The sequence below is a fragment of the Styela clava genome, chromosome 5, assembly GCF_964204865.1.
Source record: "Styela clava chromosome 5, kaStyClav1.hap1.2, whole genome shotgun sequence".
NCBI lineage: Eukaryota > Metazoa > Chordata > Ascidiacea > Stolidobranchia > Styelidae > Styela > Styela clava.
The window spans coordinates 6,495,476-6,518,525 of record NC_135254.1 but is presented as its reverse complement, the minus strand read 5'-3'; the positions used below and the strand labels follow the sequence as shown (position 1 = coordinate 6,518,525).

The window sequence follows — 23,050 nt, the reverse complement described above, 5'->3', positions numbered from 1 at the left end:
GGCATTTTTCATAGAGCCAAGTTTGTTGACAGCGGTAAAATTTTTGTATGTGGATGAGCAGATATCTGCATATTTAGTACTCATTCGTGTTTGGGCATTGCGGTACTTTATTACCAATTAGTCGATCGCTAGCTATATTGAAGTTTTAGTCAATTGCAGTCAAAAGCAGGTTGGCCCACCTGGTGTAGCATGTTAGATATGTGTTCTAGACAAATTTTCAAATAAAATAGTTTATTTAAAAAGACTTCATACAAATTAAATGTGCCAAAGGCAAGCTAGTATCATATTTATTACAGAAAAAGGAGACATTTCATAAGCCAAACCATGATCACTCAACCTGCTTTCGTCTGTCAGGAACATTTGTGATATTTCAGAGGTTTTGTGTAAACCATGAGGTCTGGAATGTTTGTTATGGTCTTGTTTGGAAGAATAGCTCATTTCCTACCCAGCAATATAAGAAAGAACGTTATGTGACATTCGGAAGTACTAAAATATCGCTTACATTTCACGCGTGTACTTCCCGCTGCGATAGAAAAACGTCGCACAACAAGAATATAATCCAATAAACCTTGGCGTTGCGCGCTAACCAATAACAAAATCTAGTATGATAAGGTCTTAATTTGAAGGTCATTTTATATGCTACATAACATAGAAGAGTGGCCATCTCACAACGGTTAATAAATGTTTTATTATGAATCACAAAAGCTTTCAACGCGATAAAGCACAAACAAACAACCGATCGATCGATCAAGCTTAGCCTGGCCTGATTCGATGTGGTGAATTCTCAAACGGAAAATTTCCAAAACGCATGAACGACGAGCGCCATCGAAAAGCGTTTAGTATCATATCAAAGAGGAAACCAATGTACAGTCAACTGTATAGTCTCATTTGAGCTTTACAAGAGCTATACACGTCCAACAGCTGATAGAATGATGGAGTGAAATATTTTTGTTATTTTTTGACGTCACGAGAGACCACACGAAACACGAATTTTAATTTACGGTCCTCTAGTGACATCTATATAGTACTCTAAAAGACCTTTCCAATGATATATAATTATTGTATATTGGGTAAATTTTGGGGGTCGTATGACATGAATAAAAATGGGTATACAAAATTGGGCTCGATTGGGAGTCTAAAACAGGTAAAGCCAACTATTATTTTTCATATTTCATTATTTTTTTTATTTGATCTCGTACTAAGAAGTTATTTAACATCAATATAGGAATTGGAACTATCATACAGCCTTTCTATCGAGTCATTCAATTTCATGCAAATAGTTCTCACTCTTTCCTTCTCTCCAGCCTTATCAATAACGTAGCTTACAGACAGAGTTGTCCAAAATGAATCGAATATTCGAATGTATTCAAATATCAAAACTGATTTTCGATTTTGAGCCACTTTTTGTCGTAAACACAGAGTTTTGTTTTTGCAGGAAACTTGAACGAATTTTTGCCTTCCAGCGCGTATTGTACTAAGGATAAAATAGAATCGGCACTTTAATTGTTGATATTCTGTGAGAGCGTGCGTCGCATATTGTTGCGACACCTTTGCACGGTTGCATGGTGGACATTGACGCCACTCCCCTACAAGGCTTCTAATTTATACATTCACTTTCATAACAATAAAAAATTGAAAATTATTTAACGTCGAAATTGTTATGCTACCCAATAAATAGTCTCAAGTCGCAAGAACAAGTCGATTTATCACTTTATCAGGGAAAAAAATTTATACTTTTTTTTTGGAAAATATTCATATCCATGACCGTTACCATCATTCAAAAGTTTTATGCCCTATTAATTTAATTTGTTCAACGTAAATTAGGCGTCAACAATATGTGTACATAAAATGCGCGGTAAACCGCCCAATATTATTAATTTTTGATTCCTATTTTTGTATTTACAAAATAATAAAAGTAGTTAATACTCTGAAATATTACAGAAATTTGTGGACACAAAATGTGTGGTAAGCTGCCTGTTATAATTAATTTCCGATTCTTGTTTTAGTATTTACAAAATAACGAAAGTAAAAGTAAGTTATTATAATTATAAGTAAATACTTAAAACGTGTGGTAAAGTGCCTGAATATAAATAATTTTTGATTCGTATTTTCGAACTCACGAAAAATTGTCACAAGTCGGAAAAATGATTTATATTTTATTTCGCTTTTTTGGAAAATAATTTGGATAATGGTTGGTATTTAAAATTATGGACTTTTTACTAGGATGTTTTTGTATTTGCCAAAATATTGAAATCCCTGACTGTTACCACCTTGCGGTATTAATTTAATTAACATAATCCATGGTTATGTCGACTTGGAAAAAAATAATAGCATTACTATTCTAAAATATATATCGCAGTAATCAAGAACATGAAATGCCTGGTAATGTAGCCAGATTGTTTTGTGTATGAAAATTCCTCCATACTCTATAGATAAGCTTCTTTTACTTAATTTTATTTTCGAATGTATTAGAAATTTCATATTTGAAAATAATAGTTTTGAACGTATTCGAAATAGTGAACTATTCGGTATTGGCCATCCCGGAAAACTTGCAAATATTATTAGTGGATCACTCTTTTTCAATCAATTACTCCACATCTTGTTTTGTAAAATAAAGAGCCTTTGATTGAAATATGTGGTTTTCAATATTAGTCCTTGGTAGCATTCAAATATTATTTGCTGTACCTTTGAAAAAACAAGATCTTGATCTGTGATTTCAATCATGTAATATTGATTGGGATGCTTTATCCATACTTTTCCTGACTTATCAACAATTCGACCAAGGACAAACAAGTTGAAAAGGAATTCTTCTATGCCGTTTTTAACCTGTAGGTTGTGAGAATTTATGTTATGATCATTTTGTATATTCAGCATTTTTACTAGTACAAATATTGATTTAAATTGTAAATTTTTGGAGAACTTATGTCATTTCTAAAACAAATGATTGATGTTAAAATTTTTTATACCAAGCAAAAATGTGCTTGCATAACACAGATCTAGCAAAAATAGGTATTAACCTATTTATCATTTAAATACTGATGACTTCAAAATGCTGAATGGATAATGAAAAAACTAATTTCATAGCAAAAATAGTTCAAATCGATGCATTTTGGTATAGACAAAAAGGGTTGACAGTTTGTCAGTTTGTTAATTTACCTACGTAGGTTGCAAGCTTATGGGGCAACGACATTGATAGCGATGTGTGTATTTGTATATCAACAATTAATCTAAAACAAATTTGTTTACAGACCTGCAGGATTGGGAAGCTGGAAGTTGCAAATGGAATTCAAATGGCATTGTGATATCCAATTGTTTCAAAACATTTTTTTGAGATTCAATTGATTTAGGAAATTTATACACTCACAGCATTCGTTATATCAATATGAACAAAGATTTGGTCTTTAAATGATCCTCTGAATTGCTTGGGCAGAAGCTTCCTAATTGCCATATCGGGTTCCATTTCTTTTTCAAGGAATCTCAAGGTTGTTATGCGTGGCTTTTCTGTGAATTTTTCTTTTGTTTTATCCTGTTTTCTTGAAATATGTAGACTCTTCCCTATGAAAATATAAAGAGAAAAACACTCAAATGCATTTTGGTGGAACCAGGCAACTGGGCAAATCGGGGATGGCTATAACCAAATACTTGAACAATTCTGAATACAATTTAAAAACTATTTTTGAATCTATATTTTGAAAAATTTCTGGAATCCTGCAAAACATAAATTTCATCAGCTATCCTAAAATTTAAGGAAATAGGAATTCAGTTTTAGTGAGAATATTAGAATAAAGCAGATAAAATTAAAACAAATGGCCTGTGTGATACGGCATGAAATCCGAGGTTCTTCTGCTTTCGAGTAAAAAATTGAATTAGTAAACTTCACAGTATTCATACTAAAGAATCATAGCTCATATCTTGGCAAACACAGAAATTAAAGTAATGAGGCCTGCACAGTGATACATTTTGAATCTTATAGTACAGTGAATCTCAAACTTTACGTGCCTGCGGACCCCTTACATTTCTCTGAAGAAACTGCGAACCGCTACAATTTTCAAGCCGAAAACACAATTGAAGAACAAATCATAGATATATTCGGACAACATTTAGATTAGCTGCCACGTGTTGTATACGCTAATAGAGAACAGAATTACATCATGCGATCGTGTGTTGTGTAATGTAGAAAACCATTGTTCACATTAGTAAGTGGAGATGAAGAAGGGAATAATGATTTTAAATACAGTTCTGTTATACTCACAACTTCTCGTTTTTGCAGAATTTGTTTGTGAATATGATAGCAAAACTAAATTTTCTTTTTGTATTTTTTTAAAAACCACTGCAAAAAAAGTGCAGATGTAATGAAAAAAAATATTAAATTTTTTTGTTCCGGAAGGTCTAAACTGAAATAACTCTTTGTAGTATTTTCGCTGTATTTTGCTGCTAGTAGAATAAATATGAAACTTTACAGTACAGGTAGACTAGATTGCTGAAACGCAGTCACAGAACCACGGCACTAGAGCTTGACTGTTATATCGGCCCGATATTGCGTGTTTGTCAATATGTCATATCTGGGATATCATAGCAGGGATGGCCAATTCGAATTTAATATTCAAATATTGAGACCTTCGAACATCGATTTTCTGTTTTTTAAGAATACCGAATATCGTGCACACAACATAGTGATGTCATCCACAATTTGATTCCAAACATTTTGTAATTATTTTATTTTTTATCGTAATTGAAGATTTTCAATAAGTGCTGACATGAAGTGCTTGTAACAAGTCAAGAATGTTTTTGATTAAAATAGTTAAACAATGTTATTGTATATTCCAACTTGGTCAAAATAATCTGCGTGGCCACGGCAATAAATCGAAAAGTAAATTCTGTCCTAATTAATCATTTTCCTCCTTGTTGCGATAGTGACCAATAATAACGAAACAGGAATTTTTTGCATTTCTCGTAATATACAACGGTAGCTCCTATATAGTATGCAGTATTTACCATGTATTCCATCGTTATCCTGGCGTCGTTGATGACATAATACGAGTATTTAGGTTGATGATATCAACTTAACAAAAATAAAAGCATGACAGATTTAATCAAATCAGCACCAACTCGAAAAAAAACACAATTTTCAGTCTTATCTTCGTCATTGGCTGATGGAGTTTATTTGATTATGACAATGATCGCGTAAAGAAATTTTGGTTTTTTCTGATTCAAGGAATTGTTTTAGGAGCAAAATAAAAATGAAGCCCATGGTATCACAACAATTAATTCTTGTGCAGAAAGATAATTGTGGTGGATTTCAGCTTAACAACAACGATAGCCTAAATTAACGTTTACGCTAACAATGAACAGTCAGAATTCATAACAAAATTAGCCGTATTAACAAATATGTAAGCTGTTAGGGATTTGATTTTTCTATAGAAGTTAAAACATTTCTCTGGGCCCTGGGGCATATTTGCTTTTTTGTGCTTGGCAAGATACACCACAGCTCATGGTGTGAATACGGCGCTCCAGAAGTATGTGAACCAAGATGGCAGACACCGGAACGTAGTATATGAACCAGGTTGGGTTTAGGCCATAATTTTATGCCTACAAGCACTGTGTCAGACTGATTAATTTTTTAATCTGAAGTGATTTTTATATCTCCTTCTTTATTTACTGCGGGTTCAGGTTGTAGATATTGGTATCGGTTATCGGTATCGGCATTAAAATGTGATATCGATCGAGCTCTACCGGCACAATGCAAATTTTTAAATTTTGAAAACGTCATCACACATGGCTTTAAAGTGAAAAACGAATTCCATGAATTCCGCAGAATTTTTATAATAAGTAAATAAGAAATAGTCTCCTAGCGACAACAACAATCTTTGAACATGGGAAATTTCGGTTTGACATCGGTAATCTATATTTCACTTTGTTTCACTGTCTCAAATACACTTCCATTACATACAAATATCAAAGGAGTTAATCTGCTACCAAAATTTCCATCTGCCACGGGAAGAGTGTTAGACCTAATATTCAGTTTCAAGTTTTTAGACTCAACCCTTGTACAAACATTAACAGCGACTTTTATTTTTGCTCATAAATTAACCCAGCCAACTTAAATTGAACTATATTATCAACAGCGACATCAGGATAACGATAAAGTTTGCAATCGATGCATAATGGTATTCAAACTTTACCTAATTACTGCCAACATAAAAGAATTTAAGTCAGCATCCACTTGAAGTCTCAAGCATCAAGGATACAACTATAACTTGTCAAGGATGTTTTTGATTGAAATTATTTACCAAATATTACCGTTATTTTTTAATTTAATCGAGATAGTTTGTGCAACCTTGGTAATAAATCTAAAAACAAGTTGTGTCGGAATTAATTGTTTTTATCCTCAGTTTCGATAGTGACCGAGCATAACCTGAAATTTTCGTATTCCGTGAAATCTACAACGTATGAACTAGCTCTTAAATATTATTTAGTAACTGTCGCGGATTTTATTGTTAGGGTAGCATCGTTAATGATAATATCATTCAGATTGAGTTCGCCATACCATTTAATTTATATAAAGTCATTTCGTTTGAGTGCGATCAGGGTTATGCATGTATAATCCATATTTTTAGTTTGATCAGAGATGTGTGCATATAAGTCGACCCCTTAGTTTGGCTTTTTTTTTCTTTTTAAACTCGACTTATATGCGAGGATATACCATAAATGGTGTTTCTCACACGTTTGAACAACAAGGCATATTTTTTCTGGGAGATGTCAATAGGGGCCCAGATTCGTGGGACACGTCAGATTAAACTGACTTTGTTACTTGTCGCCTGGATCGGTAAGTATGTTGATAGATATTTCTCTGTCTGTTTGTATGTTAGGCACTCGCGATATCTCAAGAAATCGAGGTTGAATCTGCTCCAAATTGTGCATGTGCATTAATCATATCCCGGACTAAAAGCCTACTGATTTTGGATAAATTATGTTGTTTAATTAGCGAGTTATTTATCAATTAGTGATGGGACACGCAGTGTCGCTATTAAGTCAGAGTGAAGGATACATGTCGCTAGATCGATAAGTTGGCGGTCTTGATCGCTATCTCGTTAAAACATTATTGTTCTTAGTTTTGCTTTTTCACGCAGAGTTTGGTTACAAATAATGCACCTTCAGTTTGGGATGATTTTTGCTGGTGGGAAAACAGTTCGCGAACAAAAAAGGTTGGGAGTTGCTGACCTAATGTGTAGTGCAGCACAAACCACCGATCCAATATTCTATACAAATAAATTTATTTTAGTATAATGAACTTTATTAGGGCAACAGAAATGGAAATCAAATTGTAACAGACTGAGTTAGTGTTAGCTTCAGTATCAGATGCCTGAGCATACTAAATATCATACATTATTCAAAAGATTTATAAGTTTAGATTACTTGCCTGCACCAACTGTTTTAGACACTACAATTCTCACAGAACTTCTGATATCATCGACTACAGCAACACTGTTATTAAAGTTGTTACTGACCATCAAATGTTTTTGCACATAAGATGATATTTTTTCCAGATCTTTGACAAAATTTCCACCAACTTGGAACTGTCAAAACAAAATCGCCAATTGGAAAATGAAAGGCAATTTTTATGTTAGTTTATTTTTTTCAGAGTCAATACTACCAGTCAAATAGTTTGGTGGATTCATATTTGCTAACATAGTAAATCAACTGAAAACATTTATGTGAGACACGAGGTTCTTTCTTCATACTAGTCAAGCTCCAGTTGCTGAGTTTAAAAGTGCAGGACGCATCAAGCATTAAATGGTGTTATACGAGTATATGCATATACGGAAAAATCACATTTTAATAATTGTACAAGGCCTGCGAAATGAATGATACTGAGTACAGAATAGTTCAATTTAACCGTAGCAAATTTGGATATAACTTGTGAGAGATGAGACCACTGATAATACGGAATAAGGAGTCAATAAGATTATGAAATTATCAAGACAATGGATGTTGAAAAAAGATCAGTTGTTGAATATTATTAGAAGTATTATAGATATAAGTATATTTTTGGTTCGAACTTTTATGTTTCCTAGAAAAATAACATTGGTTTATTTATTTAACCGATTTGTTAATTTCATCAATAACCCAGAAAAACTTACTTCTTTGAAACTATTAGCAAGGTAGTTGGTGGAATCACTGCTCAAGAAAACAAGCTGATAATTTTTATTGTCAGATTTTTTCAGATCTTCATAAATATTCTCTGCAGTCTTCATTACAGAATCCGTCAGCCTATTCAAATATGCCATGCAGAATAAGGGTGATTCTAAATGAAATATACAATCGATAATATTAAGCATGCATATACAACCCGTAACCAACTGTTGGAAAAAAAATTTTGGTGCAAAATTTCCACCTCCCAAAAGCAACAACATCGTTTCATTGTTTGCACATTACGATTTCACGGTCAAAACGATATTATTGATTGTGTTATCACCATAATGCAATTATCACCGCGGCGATATATTATCTTTATTAGTTAGTTGGTGCTGATAATTATAAATAAAAATGTGTAATTGTTGAATGCAATACAGTAAGGTCTATTTTCCTTTCTCTCCATGAAACAGATAAGGAACAAATTCAACCGCCGTTATTGGCGCTCAATAGAAGAATGGATTATTTGCTAATTTGAAAATTTTCTTTTCCCAATGCAATCACTTTTATTAATACAAATCATAGCGCATTGAAAAGCAAAATATAATTTATCAACATCAGTTTACAGTTACGAGTGAGAATTAATCTACACCTCTCGCTCACAGACGAAAATGATGAATGTGAAAATCTAGTGTCATTTTTTCTTTGCTTGCGTTCTGCCTATCATATCTTTTCAACTTCAAGCATGTCAACACCACTTTTTTAAATTTAAAAAAGTTGAACCAGATAAAGATAATAATGTATTCTATGAAAATTCCCGGAGATTTCAGGAAGAAATACTATTTTGTCCACGTGGAAATGCCATTATTGCCGATTTATTTGAGTATTCAGGATCAGTGTTTTAACTCCAAGCTAAGTTATGTTGAATACTTGACACTGAGTGGGCAAAGCTACACGTAAATGTGAAATTTCGCTGTGATCGACGCATAATTTTTAGTTTATTAAACCGCCTCACGTCGTCGTGAATTGCACTTTTGTCGCACTGTTTAAATTTCACCACAGAAAAATCCTCGTCCCCTGGTCATCAATTACAGGTGACTGATCATGACCAATCAGCTGTGAAGTGTGGTCTGTTTAGTTGGGTGCACCGTTCTGTCGGTATAACATTGAGGTTTCCCTGGTTTGGTTATGGGCATTCACTAATTATACATTTATACTAAGTTAACACCTAAAATCTTTGAATATTAGAAATATACCATTGCGTTCACTTTTATTCATAGCTCTGCAGAAAAATCGTTCGACATCATCTTCTGTAGTTTTTTCAGTGCAGATCAAGACTTCAGACGCCGTGGGGAGAGGTTGATCAGAATCATCCATGTAAAGCGAAAGAACTCGAAAAAACATGTCCTGGTCTGAGCAAATATGCAAATTTGGCTGACCAGGCTGCAGAGGCCAGGGAAGTAAGCGATCCAAATTATCTGTTTCTTTTTCATGGCGTAACTGGGTGAGAAATTCACCAAGGTGAGCCATGCTTATAAAATCCGTTCGGTTTGACACCTGAAATGCATTGAATATGAAAAAATTGAAGAAAATGGGAAAGTAAATAAAGTATAAAACCATTTACCGAAGAAAACAAAGTATCATCAGAGCCTTCTTTGAAGCCTTGAAGTGTTCAAGTTGGACTAATTGACGTTTGGAAGTAAAAAAGCACAGAGTTTTTAAAATACATTCTCAATTTCATACAATGCTTATTCATGCCTTTCTCTCTAAACAAGCTTCTACTGATGCCTGGCCAGTGGAAAGCAATTAATACAATCAAAAATAGAATAGGTTGCCAATTTTTCACATTGTCATACCATAGGTTGATTACCAATATTATGAAAATGTGCCTCTCATTCACCCACATTCCAGGAATCTAGGAATAGGCTGATTCAAGGGTTACACAAGTTTTTAACGGTAAAGAAAAGGATAGATGAAAGATGAATCTGCAGAATAACTGAAAACTTTAGAAACTCTTATACTCGTAACTATCATCGTGAGGTATTATTATGAACAGATGATTGTTCGTTCTTCTCACCAACTGTGAGTGAACGGTTGTAAATGATAACATTTTGAAATGAACATTAATGCTATTTTAAGGTTGCCTTCATCAGTCATATCAAGTGTCAGAGAAACAATATAATGGTACGAATAGTAAACAAATTTGATACGTACTGCAGACTTATTAGTAAAAAATGAGCATTTCTCATTCAAATATTTCAAAAGAGTCTCATGTTTGCTCAAGGTTCTTGAATATTCTATTGATTTTTCTGCCATGCTGTTTTCGGAATTTTTCAAATCAACTGAAATAGATATTAGCAGTGAATATGTTAGTCAATTTTTTTGTGAAAGTCAGAAGCAAATAATATTGTTCATGCTAATGCATGGAAACAGACTGTGAATTGCTATATCATTGAATGATGGTTTTCTCCAGGATGAAGGTAAAAATTTTGCTTTTGTTTTTTTACCCTATTTTATCAGTTCGTCACATATTTATCTCACCTATCTTTCTATCAAATTGTGCTTCCAATTCTTTAATTTTGGTGCTTTTATGCTTTGATTCATTGAGTAGTACCCAGTTTTGGCACTGTTTCAAATCTGATCTCTTTTCCATAAAAGCCGCTTTGGCTAGTTTTTCATATTTCTTGCCTTCTCTTTTCATTGCTCGCAATATATTCTTTACACCATCCTTCATTTTCTGCATTTCACTGTCATTTGTATCACATTCTATGACAGAGAATATAACTTCAAAATAAACTGTAATGTATAATATAAAATAGGAATAAAGGAAGAAAAAGGTATCATGTAGTAAATATTGGTATTAAATTTCATATTATAATGCAACAATGTAATCTCTTCAAGCCGTTATTGAATGCTCCACACTCTACAGAATTTGAAATTTATTTTGTCAAATTTACTCATGATTGAAAAAGGTTACTTTGATCCAGACCTAAAACGGTATTAGAATTTTACCTAATCAGTTTTGTGTACTGTCGCCAATAATGCTCAGTGAAATGGCAATCATGAAGATATTTTCAAACACGTGCCGATCTTGCTAGTATTTTGTTTGAGCTTCTTGAGCACTGTGGCATATCTGCGTAAAATGGTGCCCAAGGCAAAGTCTAAAAATGCGACAATTCTTAACAGCTGTTGTTGCATTGGTATTTTTGTACATTATTATTTGGGGGAAAATTATTTGGCGAGTTTCAATGATTTCCAATTTGAAATTATTTTATTGAAACATTATATAATTAAAAATGATTACAAATCTCGAGCCATGGCTGCCACACTCTAGATCAGACATGGGCAAAGTACGGCCTGCGGGCCAAATCCGGCCCGCTGGGTAATTTAATCTGGCTCGCCTGATGCTGCCACAACCAAAGTAAAACCAAATTTTGATGTTTCAGCTAAAATAGCTGAAGGATTTTTTTGAGATTGCGGTAAAATTTAGTTTTGGTCCGAGGAATATTGTTTTCCACCTTTGCTTTTTAACACAGTGAATATTGTTTATTAAATGTAACTTTTTACGTCGCACTCTCATGGCCCGCCAGTCTTAGTGGGCAAAAAAAACTTGCCCACCCATGCTATAGACTCTAGATACACCACTGCTTGAGCTTTATGGTATCATGCATCATTCCATGAAATTGGAGCAAGAAATAATAAAGAAGTGTTATTAGTTTTTTTTTATGTTGTACGCATATCTCAAAACATGATGTGATAAGTTTAAATAATTTCGAAAATGCCAAATTTATGCCAATGTTGACCATTCACTATTTGCATATTATTCAAATATTTCTGAAAACGAACCTTGCGATTCTTTTTGAGTAACTCCTGGTTTTTCTTCTTGTAACTTATTTTTCGTCATTTGCAGTAGGTCCAGAATGTCATTGAATTCTCTTTCCGGACAGACAATTGAAAGCAATGCATTTACCTGAAATAAAAAGTTAAATTTAAAAAGTAGATAACCACTTTTGTTTCTGGATGGCATGACATCATGAACAAAATCTTATTTGCTATTAGTTAGCTATCTATTGGTTTATGATATATTCATTTTTGCAGATACTACCAGTACATCAAATTATTTTTATAAATATTTCACCATATTGCCATCAAATTTTTTACCTTTTTTTCGAAAAAATTAAGACACCCGTTGTTTATTAGGTTTATGATTATTGGATTCAAGGTAGAATTGTACATTTTTTGCTTATTCATAAAGCGGGATGGTAAAGCCGATATGAAGGTCTGCTTATATTGTAAACATAAGCTTCTTTCGGAATTTCTGGGTAGATCAGGTTCATTTAATTGACCCCTCAATCATTCCAGATGCACTCCGACCAGTGTCAACCACCTTTCATACACAACTATCCTCTGGAAATTTAAGAAAGGTGATCATCATTTATATCACAATGTTTCCAAACCAACTTGTTGCCAAACTTGTGCTTTTTAATATAGATCTTCTCAAAAAATAATTCTCATTTTTCAAACCAAATTAACATACTTGATCTTGATCTTCAGCAATACCTTCGTCGGATAGCTGATTACAGAGATAAACTATTTGACTTATAGAGTACTCATTAAGGTGATAGTATTTCTTTCTTAGAAGTTTGACATGCATTTTCCACCTGCAAATAAGTAGTAGACAGTAATATGATGATCCAGAAGATACGACCATAATTTCCGAGGCTAGAACCGTATTTTGAATTTCATTTTTGAACATTTCAGTTTAATTTGAATATATCCCATAGTCAATATTGAGAAAAAAAAATAGTGTGGGGGTATTGTGATAACCGGCAAAGTTGATTGTCTCATAGATAATACTAAATCAATTAGATGTTTGGGACACCTATACCCTAAAAACAGAAACCAGCTAGTACCCTTACAGATTAATATAAAATTTACTTTATGTGAGTTTGAACAAGTTCTTTTTCAACCATTTCTGCATCAGTCAAAGTAAATCGTTGCTGCACCGACTTTCCTTCTTCTCCTTTGAAAACTATTTTCATTTTTATATGTTCTTCCTCATCAGGTCTGAATAAAATTAAATTGCATTTTTATGCATGTGCAATAGATAGATATAAAAAACATCGATTTCGAATAACAAGACAATTGCAACACTAACAGGGCTAATCACTTTCCACCAGTTACATAATTGAGTACTTGAACCTTCAGAATGTGTTTTACAGGCTTTTAGGCCTCTTGGCTAATGCCTCTTCTCACTCTGCATTTATCAAACTTCAAGTCTTATGTTAAAAAAATGTTTATTCTTAATTGAGATGGTTAATAGGCAAAACTAATTAGGTTTTATATTAGAATATCGTGCCACCAGTGTTAAAAGTCTTCGTGAGAACCACTGGTCAATTGATTTACGAATAAAGTATTTTTGCTACAATTACTATTAAGCATGATTCACTTGTCCTATGTATTTAAAACTAAAATATATATGAAGGTTTCTTATATTCGGTTCATTTTGTGAACATGATCTAACTTCTACTAACCACAGATTCAATATGGCAAAAGTATACGTTACAATCCAAAACTTGTTCATAGATGACACTGTGTAACACAATATATGTTCCTGATTTCTAATTATTATTTTCTCATTGGTTACATCATAAAACTGAGTAAAAATGAAATGAATTCTTCTGAATTTTGTTCCGTGAAAATGGCAGGATTTCCCTAAAATATGGTGTTTATGGAAAATTGTAAAATAAAACAGCATAAAACTTTTATTATTACATAGTCTGGTGCTATTTTTAATATTTTTTCATACTTAGTGTTTACTTGTATTCTATGAAAAATAATAATAAAGAAATGTTAAACACATGTTAAATAACTTTTTGGCAACCAAACAAACCACAAAATATTCTGAAAAACATGTTTTTATTTTAAATTTCCAACTATAGCCCTAGTCTATTTTACAAATCATTCGCCTTATGTAGCCATTATCAATTGCTCATTGTACTGTCATTGTAATCAAACAATATAGAATACATCTCTGGGCTATTAAAAACACCAAAATATAGCACCAGACTATGTTAAAAAGTTTAAACCCTTTTTCATAATACCGTTTTTCACACGAGAAAAAACAATACCCCCTAATTTTACAAAAAACAAAATTTGAAAAAGGATGATGGGATTTTTTCAAAGTAAATATCAATAGCTAACAGAAAGCCTAGGAGGTGAAAAATGATTTTGTTTTGTTACTCAGTGTCAACTTAGTCCCATCATATTGTAAGAACACATCAATTGAGAAACAAGTATGATATAAGAGGAAGAAAAGAGTTGAGTGTCAAATATTATTTTTTGGAATATTGATTATAAGATACCATAATCTCATTAAAAACATTAATTTTTATACAATACTTTATGTTAGATAAGAATAAAAATAAAATAATAGTAATAAAAAAAGATTTTACCAAGTCCGTAGTAGTGGCACAGCCAGGGGTGTTTATGAGTTGAACGCCACCCTCCTAAATTTTTTGAGGGATTGGAAGGATTGAAAGAGTCAACAACTATGTGTGCGATTTTCACAAGGCTAATTTTATTAAAATCGCAATTTTTTTTATTTAGACCCTTAGACATCGTTATTATAAGTTTAGTTTTTTTAAATGCACGGAACTGTACGTCCGGTATGAAAAACTCATTGTTATGTGATCATATGCAACGATACGCTAAAGATAGTTGAGGAGTGCTACCTAAATTCCCAATTAAAAATAATGGAATAAACAATAAAAGTAACAAACGGTGTTTTAAAATACTAAAAATAAAGTTTTTCAAGTTTGACTTTTTTAGTAGAAGCTATTGAATGGGAATCCCAATTTTCCATCCCGCCTCTCCACCCATTTAAATAAAAATTCTGGTTGTGCCACTGGTCTAAAATACTATGTTGTGAATTATTTACAAGATTCTGATGCAGCAGCTATTGAATAGCGTGAAACCATCTTCCACTAGACATATCAAGGTATTTGCCAGCTTTTCAACAATCCCAAATATATGACTATAACGAGCAGGCATTCCAGAATCAGCTAGTCCTCCCATTAAAGTCAATGTAGATTGTAAATTCCACAGGTAAGAAAAGTCAAATTTATTTGCTTTTTCTAGAAAAATATTTTTAAAGGTTTTTTAATGACTTGCATTATATGGTTACAACAGTTTGATCCATTCATCTGGAATAATCAACTGCTTAGATATTTACATACATAACTTGGCGATACTAGTTAACTAGACATTATGGTATAGCGACTATCATGCTGAAACTATCAATATCGGCTTTACAGTTTGAATATTTTAATATAGGGACACAAATTTTTAGACATAGAAAACAATTCATATGTCTTTGAGTAACTCACAATATTGAATGAATAAATAATACCTATGTCAAATGATTCTGTAAATCCAGCGACAAAATTACCTTGACAAGACCGCTGATCTTCAGATGTCCCATCTTCGAGAATGTACACCTGTACAACATTTTCCAAAGTTGCTGGAACGCCTGGTTTCAGGCTAATATCAAAAATTCCTTTTTCATTTATAGTTTGAACAGCTTGTAGTGAACTTTTTTCGACTGATCCATGACTAACCTCGATTTCGTGGAAAAACTTCAAATTGGCAGCAGAAATTTGCTGAAATCAAGAAAATAGGTAGCGATGATAATGGTTCTACAATCCACATTTACAGTAGATAAAGTTAAATTATGAAGTTCTCATAGGTCAATATGATAAAACACATTCAATTTTCTATTATTTTGTGTTTATTCCCTGTTTGAATCGCTTTTTTACAAGCATGATTGAGCAATTACTTATTTTGCAGTGTTCATTTGTCGAAACATACTTTATATTTTTATAAGCTTAACGGAAGATACCTGAAGAGAATTGTTTAGCTCAGCAGTCGTTAGCAACGAAAAAAAGTAATTATAGTTTTGGGAGAACATTTAATACATTATCTATGACTGCTCATAGAGGTTTTATGTGAGACAGTAAAAATGACATAAATTGATATCAACTCAGAGACCTTCTTGGCCTATCCCTATCCCATCAAAAAATGGTCATACCCAATTATACACAAGGTTCTTGTCTGCTGTTGCATTATTCATCAATCTCTCACATTTCTGTAGCAATTGTTCAAATGTTAATTCATGCATGTGGAATAGAAGAGGCTCAAACCCATTTACGGCACTGACAAAACTTGAAACAGTTTTCACACCACCATCAATGCCAAACGCCAAAGCTAATTCAGCCAGAACTCCAATTGCCGCAACGTCTGAAAGAAAGTTGTAATATTGAGATGATACTTTTAGACATTTTAGAACTGTGGGTCACTGAAGTTGCACTCGTATTTGGCTTTATACACCCACTGTTATTGGCTTGGCCGTGTAGCGTCCCGTGGTAAGCGCTAGAAATACACTTACAATGTACCTCTGACTATTCTGCGTGGATTTGCAGGTTCGAATTCTGTGTGGGATACTTATGTGTGAGAGGATCGCAGGATTCCACCTTAGAGTAGTTTATGCAGTCGCTGATCGGTCACGACATGATCTAGATTTCAGGCCTTTTTTTAATGAGAAATTGGGTGTACAATCAGAATTTTTGGCCTCAGACTTATTACACATGAATCTGATCTCTATTATCAGTAAATTTTGGTGGAACATTCCAATGGACGTTACCAGACCTTTGACCCCAGTTAAATTATCCCTATACTTTACTATTATTTCCAGAATTCTTTTGGGCATTAGGTTAATATTTTAATTTTAAAGTAACCTTAGTATAACATACCAGTTAACATATTATTCAGCCACTGAACAAATTTCTCTTCCTGCAAAAAAGATGACACTATTGTCTTCAAACAAACATTACTGCTAACAACCATATTTATGAAATTGTCCAGTGTTGGTATCATATTGGTAATGTCACTTGGAAAAGATTTCAAGTGCGACGTATCATCTTCTAAAATTTCCTGTAATAAAATAACACAATTAGCATATAAAGATTTAAAATACCGGTCGAATTTCATTAGGCGTGCCAATCGAACTGAACTCACAAATGAAAGTTTTTAATTTGAACATGAGGATTTTGTAAACCCTAAACTAAAGTATCATTTTTAAAGATAATCTAATAATGTTTACCGTATACTATACTCATTGATAATACATGAGAACTTGAAGTAACATACAGGGCAGTGTTTTTCAACCGAGTATACGGTATACCCAAGTGTATAGCGACCGGACCATAAGTAGGTTATACAAGTGAGAAATCGTATGCGGAGGGTGTACAGTCTAACTAAGTCAAGGCGTCTAAACTCTAATATAATAAAAAAAAAATCAATTGGAGATAACAATGCAAAGGCGACGGTCTTCAGGAAGCCTTGTACGTCGAAAAGAACATTCACATTTCGGTGATTTTAACCACATGAGCCATGTATGACTGTTTTTGGCTTGCCCCTCATTTCAGAAGTAATCAAATTTATGCACTTATATCTCAAGAACCACAATGAGTTTTGAAATAAGTTTTATATTTCAAGAAAAATGACCATTGGAACTACTTCTGCCGTGAACATTGATTTTATGTTTCAAGATTGTCTTAGAAAAATTGGCCAATTAGAGTACGTATGAAATTATTGATTGAAATCAGTAATCAGCGAGAAACCAGTGCGGGTTATCGAGCAGCGGCACCTATAAAATAAGTCTTACACTATATTTATTATAAAGAAGAAAAAGTCGAACTAAGTGTAATTGAGAAAAAAATACATGAAATATCTTGAGGCGATCTTCTTTAACCTCTCCGTAACCATGGGAATGGCATTAGTGGAATGTAACACAATATCATTGTGATGCGAATTGGCGAACAGTGGGCAATAAAAATCAGATTCTGATAGCTAGGGTTACAGTGGAACCATGGTTTACTGAGGATGACCATAACAGGATCGCCCACAAATATCTTGCAGCGATTTTGTGACGAGCTATTCAATATTTGTATATATTTATGTTTAATATTCCGTATATATTGTAAGGTGGTAGGTAACAAGAGGTCACACTAGAGCAATGTTTCTTAAACTTTGTTAGCCTGCCGAACCTCTACGCTATTCCGCAAGCTCCTGTCGAACACCAAATTTTTGAACCAAGGGCGCAACCTGAACATATTAAGTGTAAGTCGCTTTTGTACAAATTTATAGAAAATTTCTTTCCTCAATTGATAGAATATGAATTCGTTGCCTTACTGTTAAGCATAGGTTGTTGTTTGGGTAAAACTTGAATGACATGCTTTGTCAAGAGGGTATCAACCATCGAAAAAAAACTGATTGCGCCAATGGTTGTAGCAGAATAAATTGCAAAAAACAGTAAACTTCAGATTTATCAGCGACACATTTGCTACTGTTTTTCAGTGACCAACTGAGAGATACGTTGCTTTGTTCGAGCAATTCTCGTGTCATTTTTTCATTGGAGTCACGTTCAGTCGAGCAGGTAAAACCATCGACACATAGTTATTAGACCAAGTTCTTTTCTTGAATGAAATATTTTACGAAAGCGACTCCTCGGAATTGCGAAGAGTTTTTAGAGAAAAGAAACGTTGAACCACTCTGAAAATTGCGGTGCAATCTTAAATACCAATACGCCATGTCGAAATGAACATTGTCATGTCACAATGGTGTCAGCAGAAATAGCTGGGCCGGGTATTTTCAATTACCGGTACGTGATGATTTCAAAATCGAATCGAAGATTTTTTTAATTGAATCTTCAATATTTGGGAGTCAATGGAAGATATGTATTTGTTTGCAACTTTTTTATTGTAATTGGTACTGTCAACAAATGAATTACTGAATACATTAAGATCAATTGCAGAGCGTTCACGCACAATAACAAAACGCTTATTCATCAATAACTCACTACAGATATAGTCATATGTCAGAATTGCATTGAAAAAGTATAGCTACAATAAAAAAAAATCGGGTAATCCACCTCGACTAGTGGCGGAAAGTCAAAAACAAGATGACTGCAATTCGAAATTTTGGTCTGAACCTATTCGAATATTCAATTCAAATTGCCCAGCTCTACTCGTCGGCAAAAAAAAAATTTTCTATAAAAGTTGGAAAAAGCGAAACAATGAAATCAAAATGGCAACATTTGCGATTTCAGAACTTGATCTGTATCAAAATCATTGGTGGCTCAACTCATACACATCACAGATTACAATCTGCTATCAGATGGGTATAAAAGCATTTTGCTATTGTTTCACAGAAACAGAGATACAATAAGTAAAAGCGGCTAAGCAATATATTAAGGTCGTCAAGGGGCGATGGTATTTTTACCTGAGCTCTGCCATGAAATATTTCATTCTGGGAATTCTATCTTTCAGCGAAATACCCTAATTTTTCATTCATTTATGTGCACTGTCTGAATGTTGAAATTTAGATATCTGCCTCAAATCATAGTTATTCTTACATATTTAATTGGCTCGAAAATATAAATAAATACTTCATAATACACAAAAAGTTCCCGGAAACTTCGTCAAACCCCTGGTACAGCTCCACCAACCACAGGAGTTGATCAAGCCCACGTTAAGAAACAATGGACTAGAAGCACCCGAGTAACGATCTCCTCCAAATTTTTGAAAACAGTCTCAAAGACATTCGTCAGCTGGCAAAATGTCTCAATTTACCTTAGGTTTAGCATTTTAATGAAATAAAAAAAATGGCATTTATGCAAAAAACTGAATTGTGCACAGCGTTATATCATAATTTATATAGACAATAGCCTGCACGTGTCTGCGTTGAAGATGTCAGCTACCATACACATTGCTTGGTTTGCCCTAAACATTATTCAGGTTGACTATAGAACCTGACGGTGAAAGTTTTACGTCTTTTACCAAACTTTTGTATGGTTAAATAATTGTTTTTGCCATCTAAAATAATCATTTGTTAAAACATGACCCACCAGGGCCACCAACCTGGATTTTAGTTTTTTCGGCTGTGTGCAAGATTATAATAAATTCTTCTCTGCAAAATCAAACAAATAGAAGAATTGATGGTTGTAGCGTTCTTAAAAAATTGTAAAAGGTGTAATACAAAATACAAAAAAGGATGGGAACCATCGTCCTAGCTAAAGCTTAGTTATGTGGATGTAAATCATATCAGAAAAATGTTTTTTTATTTATTTTAGAAGAAATTGCATACAGCTGTAAAAATAATCTGATATCAATCACCTTGGTTTTTGAAAGAATATCATATTTTCCTCCATTCAATTCAAACTTATTTTTCAATGACATCAGCATATCAATAACGGGCTTGTAGTCCATCAATTTTGTATACAAAAATATTTTTTTTGTAACATCTGCAAGAAAAAATTACCCATTACCAAAGTTCTCAATAATCCCATTTCTGGCAGCTACAATAGCTAGAAACTAGAAATCACTGTCACTGTTATTATTACGGGCTACATGTCATTTCAAAATTTTTGTTACTCGATTATTTCATACATTTTGTATTTCAAGTTGAAACAAATTCTATTCACAAAAAAAAAGGTATACATATGTCATGAAGTTTTTACTACTATCATGTAGATTCAATATATTGCTACAAATAAATTTTCTAATTTCTGTGAATTTGAATTCTGTAGCTTCAATTAAAACCTGAAAATATATATTTTTTCAAATTTTCATGATTTTCATAGATACCGATTGAAAAGTCTAGTTTTGTGATATCTTATGGATTTTTCACATACTGTGACATGAATAAGATAATGATTTTTGCATATGTAAATATATCTCCAAATTCAAACCTGGTAATCACAGTATTTTTTTTAAATAACGAAAAGTCCTTACCTGTTATATTTCCATCTTGTGTATTGCTATCCTGTCCTTTGTTCAACTGCACCAAATCTGAATTTTCAATAATTAATTTATAATTGAATCTTAAAAAAGAAATTCTGCTGTAGAAACTAGACAATGTGAACAGTTGAAGAACTAAGGTGCAGCAAATAAAATGAAAAAATAAAATTCCAGAAAGACAACATTATACTTCATAGAACCATACCTCCCTTATATCTACCTTTTTCAGTTGACAGGGTTGGGTAATAGCTCCAATTTTGAATAGCACAACAAAAATTGGGACTCCGGGTGAGAATCCATTATGAAAACGACTTCGATTATTTGTGTTTTTTCAACAATTCAGACCTCTAACAAGTTCGCAAATGTAGCCAGCCGTCTCTACAACTCCACTATGAATTTACTTACAATCGCCAAGAATTTCAGCCATTTGTTTAAATGGGCTTGAAATAGTTTCAATATTGAGTGGGAATTTCCACTTACCTACATTAATTATGTTCATGTTTCTAGAACATTTTTTATTTGAGTTAATAGTTTACTGATTACCCGCTCACCGCAAAATTTCATAAATTCGTCTTCCAATGTTTCTCCGCTTTCCTCATCTAACATTTCTATCCATGTCTGAAGAAGCTTAATGGAAATATTACCTGAAAGTTGAAAATGTATTCAATCAATTTCGATATTGAATGATCACTTCCTGTAACATAGAATTCTACAAAGATAAAAAACTTTTTTAGAGCTGTTCAGCTATGTTATTTACATATGTTGATATAATCAGGTAAGCATGTTAAACACAATTTAATTACCAGAATATTTCATAGTGACAAATATCAATTGCATTTTTTGAATTGATAACAATAGTTTCCTAAAGTATGTTGCAAAAAATAATTTCATATGTCAGTAAATCATAAACATGTATCATTTTATGATTGAAGTTTTTATATATAGATCATGATAAAAACAATTGATCTTTTTTCCTTGATGTGAGTTATATATTTTCTAATTAGTTTAATTTAATGCACGAAAGTAAAAACTTACAACAGTCGACAATCAAATACATCAAAACAGTGTTATAAATTGGCAAAGCTAATGGGAAACAGCCTATTTTATTTTTGAGACATCGTAACCAGGTTATTTTGGCCCAAAATTTTAAAAATTACCTCTTAATTTAAATTCAAACGATATTGACATTGATTGGGATAAGTAGCTGCAACTGGGTTTCAGACTTTTTAAAGATGAAAATGAGGAAACGAATCAAAAAGGTAATTACAGATCAAAACAATCCCGATTCATAAACCTCCCAAATGTGGCTTCACCTGAGCCAATCCGTCATTTTCAATTTTTTTCAAATCATCGAACATTGTAGCCCTAAACCTTCACTCGGGGTTTTTTAAAACCATATGCTAGAGTGCGAATATGTGCACACAACATACCTTGAGAAATTTGTTCAGTATATACGTGAAGTTTACCAAGAAAACGGGAAAGCAAGTCTAATGCTTCATTTGCACTTAAGTTTGTGAGCCCGTCATCATTGAAGATTTGTGGAATTTCTCTTGACCGTTGTAAAAATATGACATTTTCCTGGTAAGCAATTGAATAATAGACATGATAAAGATTCAAAATTGTGATTGTTTTCCCTTCTATGAATGTTAATATTAACAATATAATACCCAATGAACAAATAAAATGTTCACAAAATCTTTCAATTCTATAAGACAGGTATTATTTTATTTGTTACGTTATTGTATATATTTTCATATATCAGCAATAGGCCTCTTGCATTTAGAAAATCAATTCATTGAAAATAACTTCCTATTATCTACTATTTTATTACTTTGGTGACTTGTATGAATGCTTCAATGAATAAACGCTTCAATTCTTCCTTAAAAGATATTTTTTAGAAACATAATCAACCAGTAATGAATAAACCTTACCATTCTAGACTTCATGTGGTCTATTAAAGGCCAATTTCGATCTTTCCATTCAGCAACATTATATAGTTGAATGAATTTTCCCATTTCCCTCAAAGGAACCATTCTGTATGATTCTGGTATAGTTGTCAT

The 23,050-nt window shown here is 32.9% G+C and overlaps 1 protein-coding gene across 1 annotated transcript in view; it reads right to left on the bottom strand.

Moving 5' to 3' along the window:
* Positions 1-23,050, bottom strand: part of LOC144422831 (E3 ubiquitin-protein ligase rnf213-alpha-like) — a 26,331-nt gene extending 3,281 nt beyond the window's left edge. Inside the window, exons 1-19 of the mRNA XM_078112694.1 lie at positions 22,922-23,050; positions 22,421-22,568; positions 21,542-21,634; positions 20,985-21,041; positions 20,367-20,494; positions 16,944-17,124; positions 16,223-16,431; positions 15,584-15,794; positions 15,074-15,269; positions 13,072-13,200; positions 12,671-12,794; positions 11,980-12,103; positions 10,675-10,899; positions 10,348-10,475; positions 9,390-9,690; positions 8,142-8,305; positions 7,421-7,577; positions 3,365-3,555; positions 2,686-2,826 (exon numbers count right to left, since the gene is read on the bottom strand). Of these exons, the coding sequence (XP_077968820.1) occupies positions 2,686-2,826; positions 3,365-3,555; positions 7,421-7,577; positions 8,142-8,305; positions 9,390-9,690; positions 10,348-10,475; positions 10,675-10,899; positions 11,980-12,103; positions 12,671-12,794; positions 13,072-13,200; positions 15,074-15,269; positions 15,584-15,794; positions 16,223-16,431; positions 16,944-17,124; positions 20,367-20,494; positions 20,985-21,041; positions 21,542-21,634; positions 22,421-22,568; positions 22,922-23,050 (3,036 nt within the window). The remainder of the gene's footprint in view (positions 1-2,685; positions 2,827-3,364; positions 3,556-7,420; positions 7,578-8,141; positions 8,306-9,389; positions 9,691-10,347; positions 10,476-10,674; positions 10,900-11,979; positions 12,104-12,670; positions 12,795-13,071; positions 13,201-15,073; positions 15,270-15,583; positions 15,795-16,222; positions 16,432-16,943; positions 17,125-20,366; positions 20,495-20,984; positions 21,042-21,541; positions 21,635-22,420; positions 22,569-22,921) is intronic.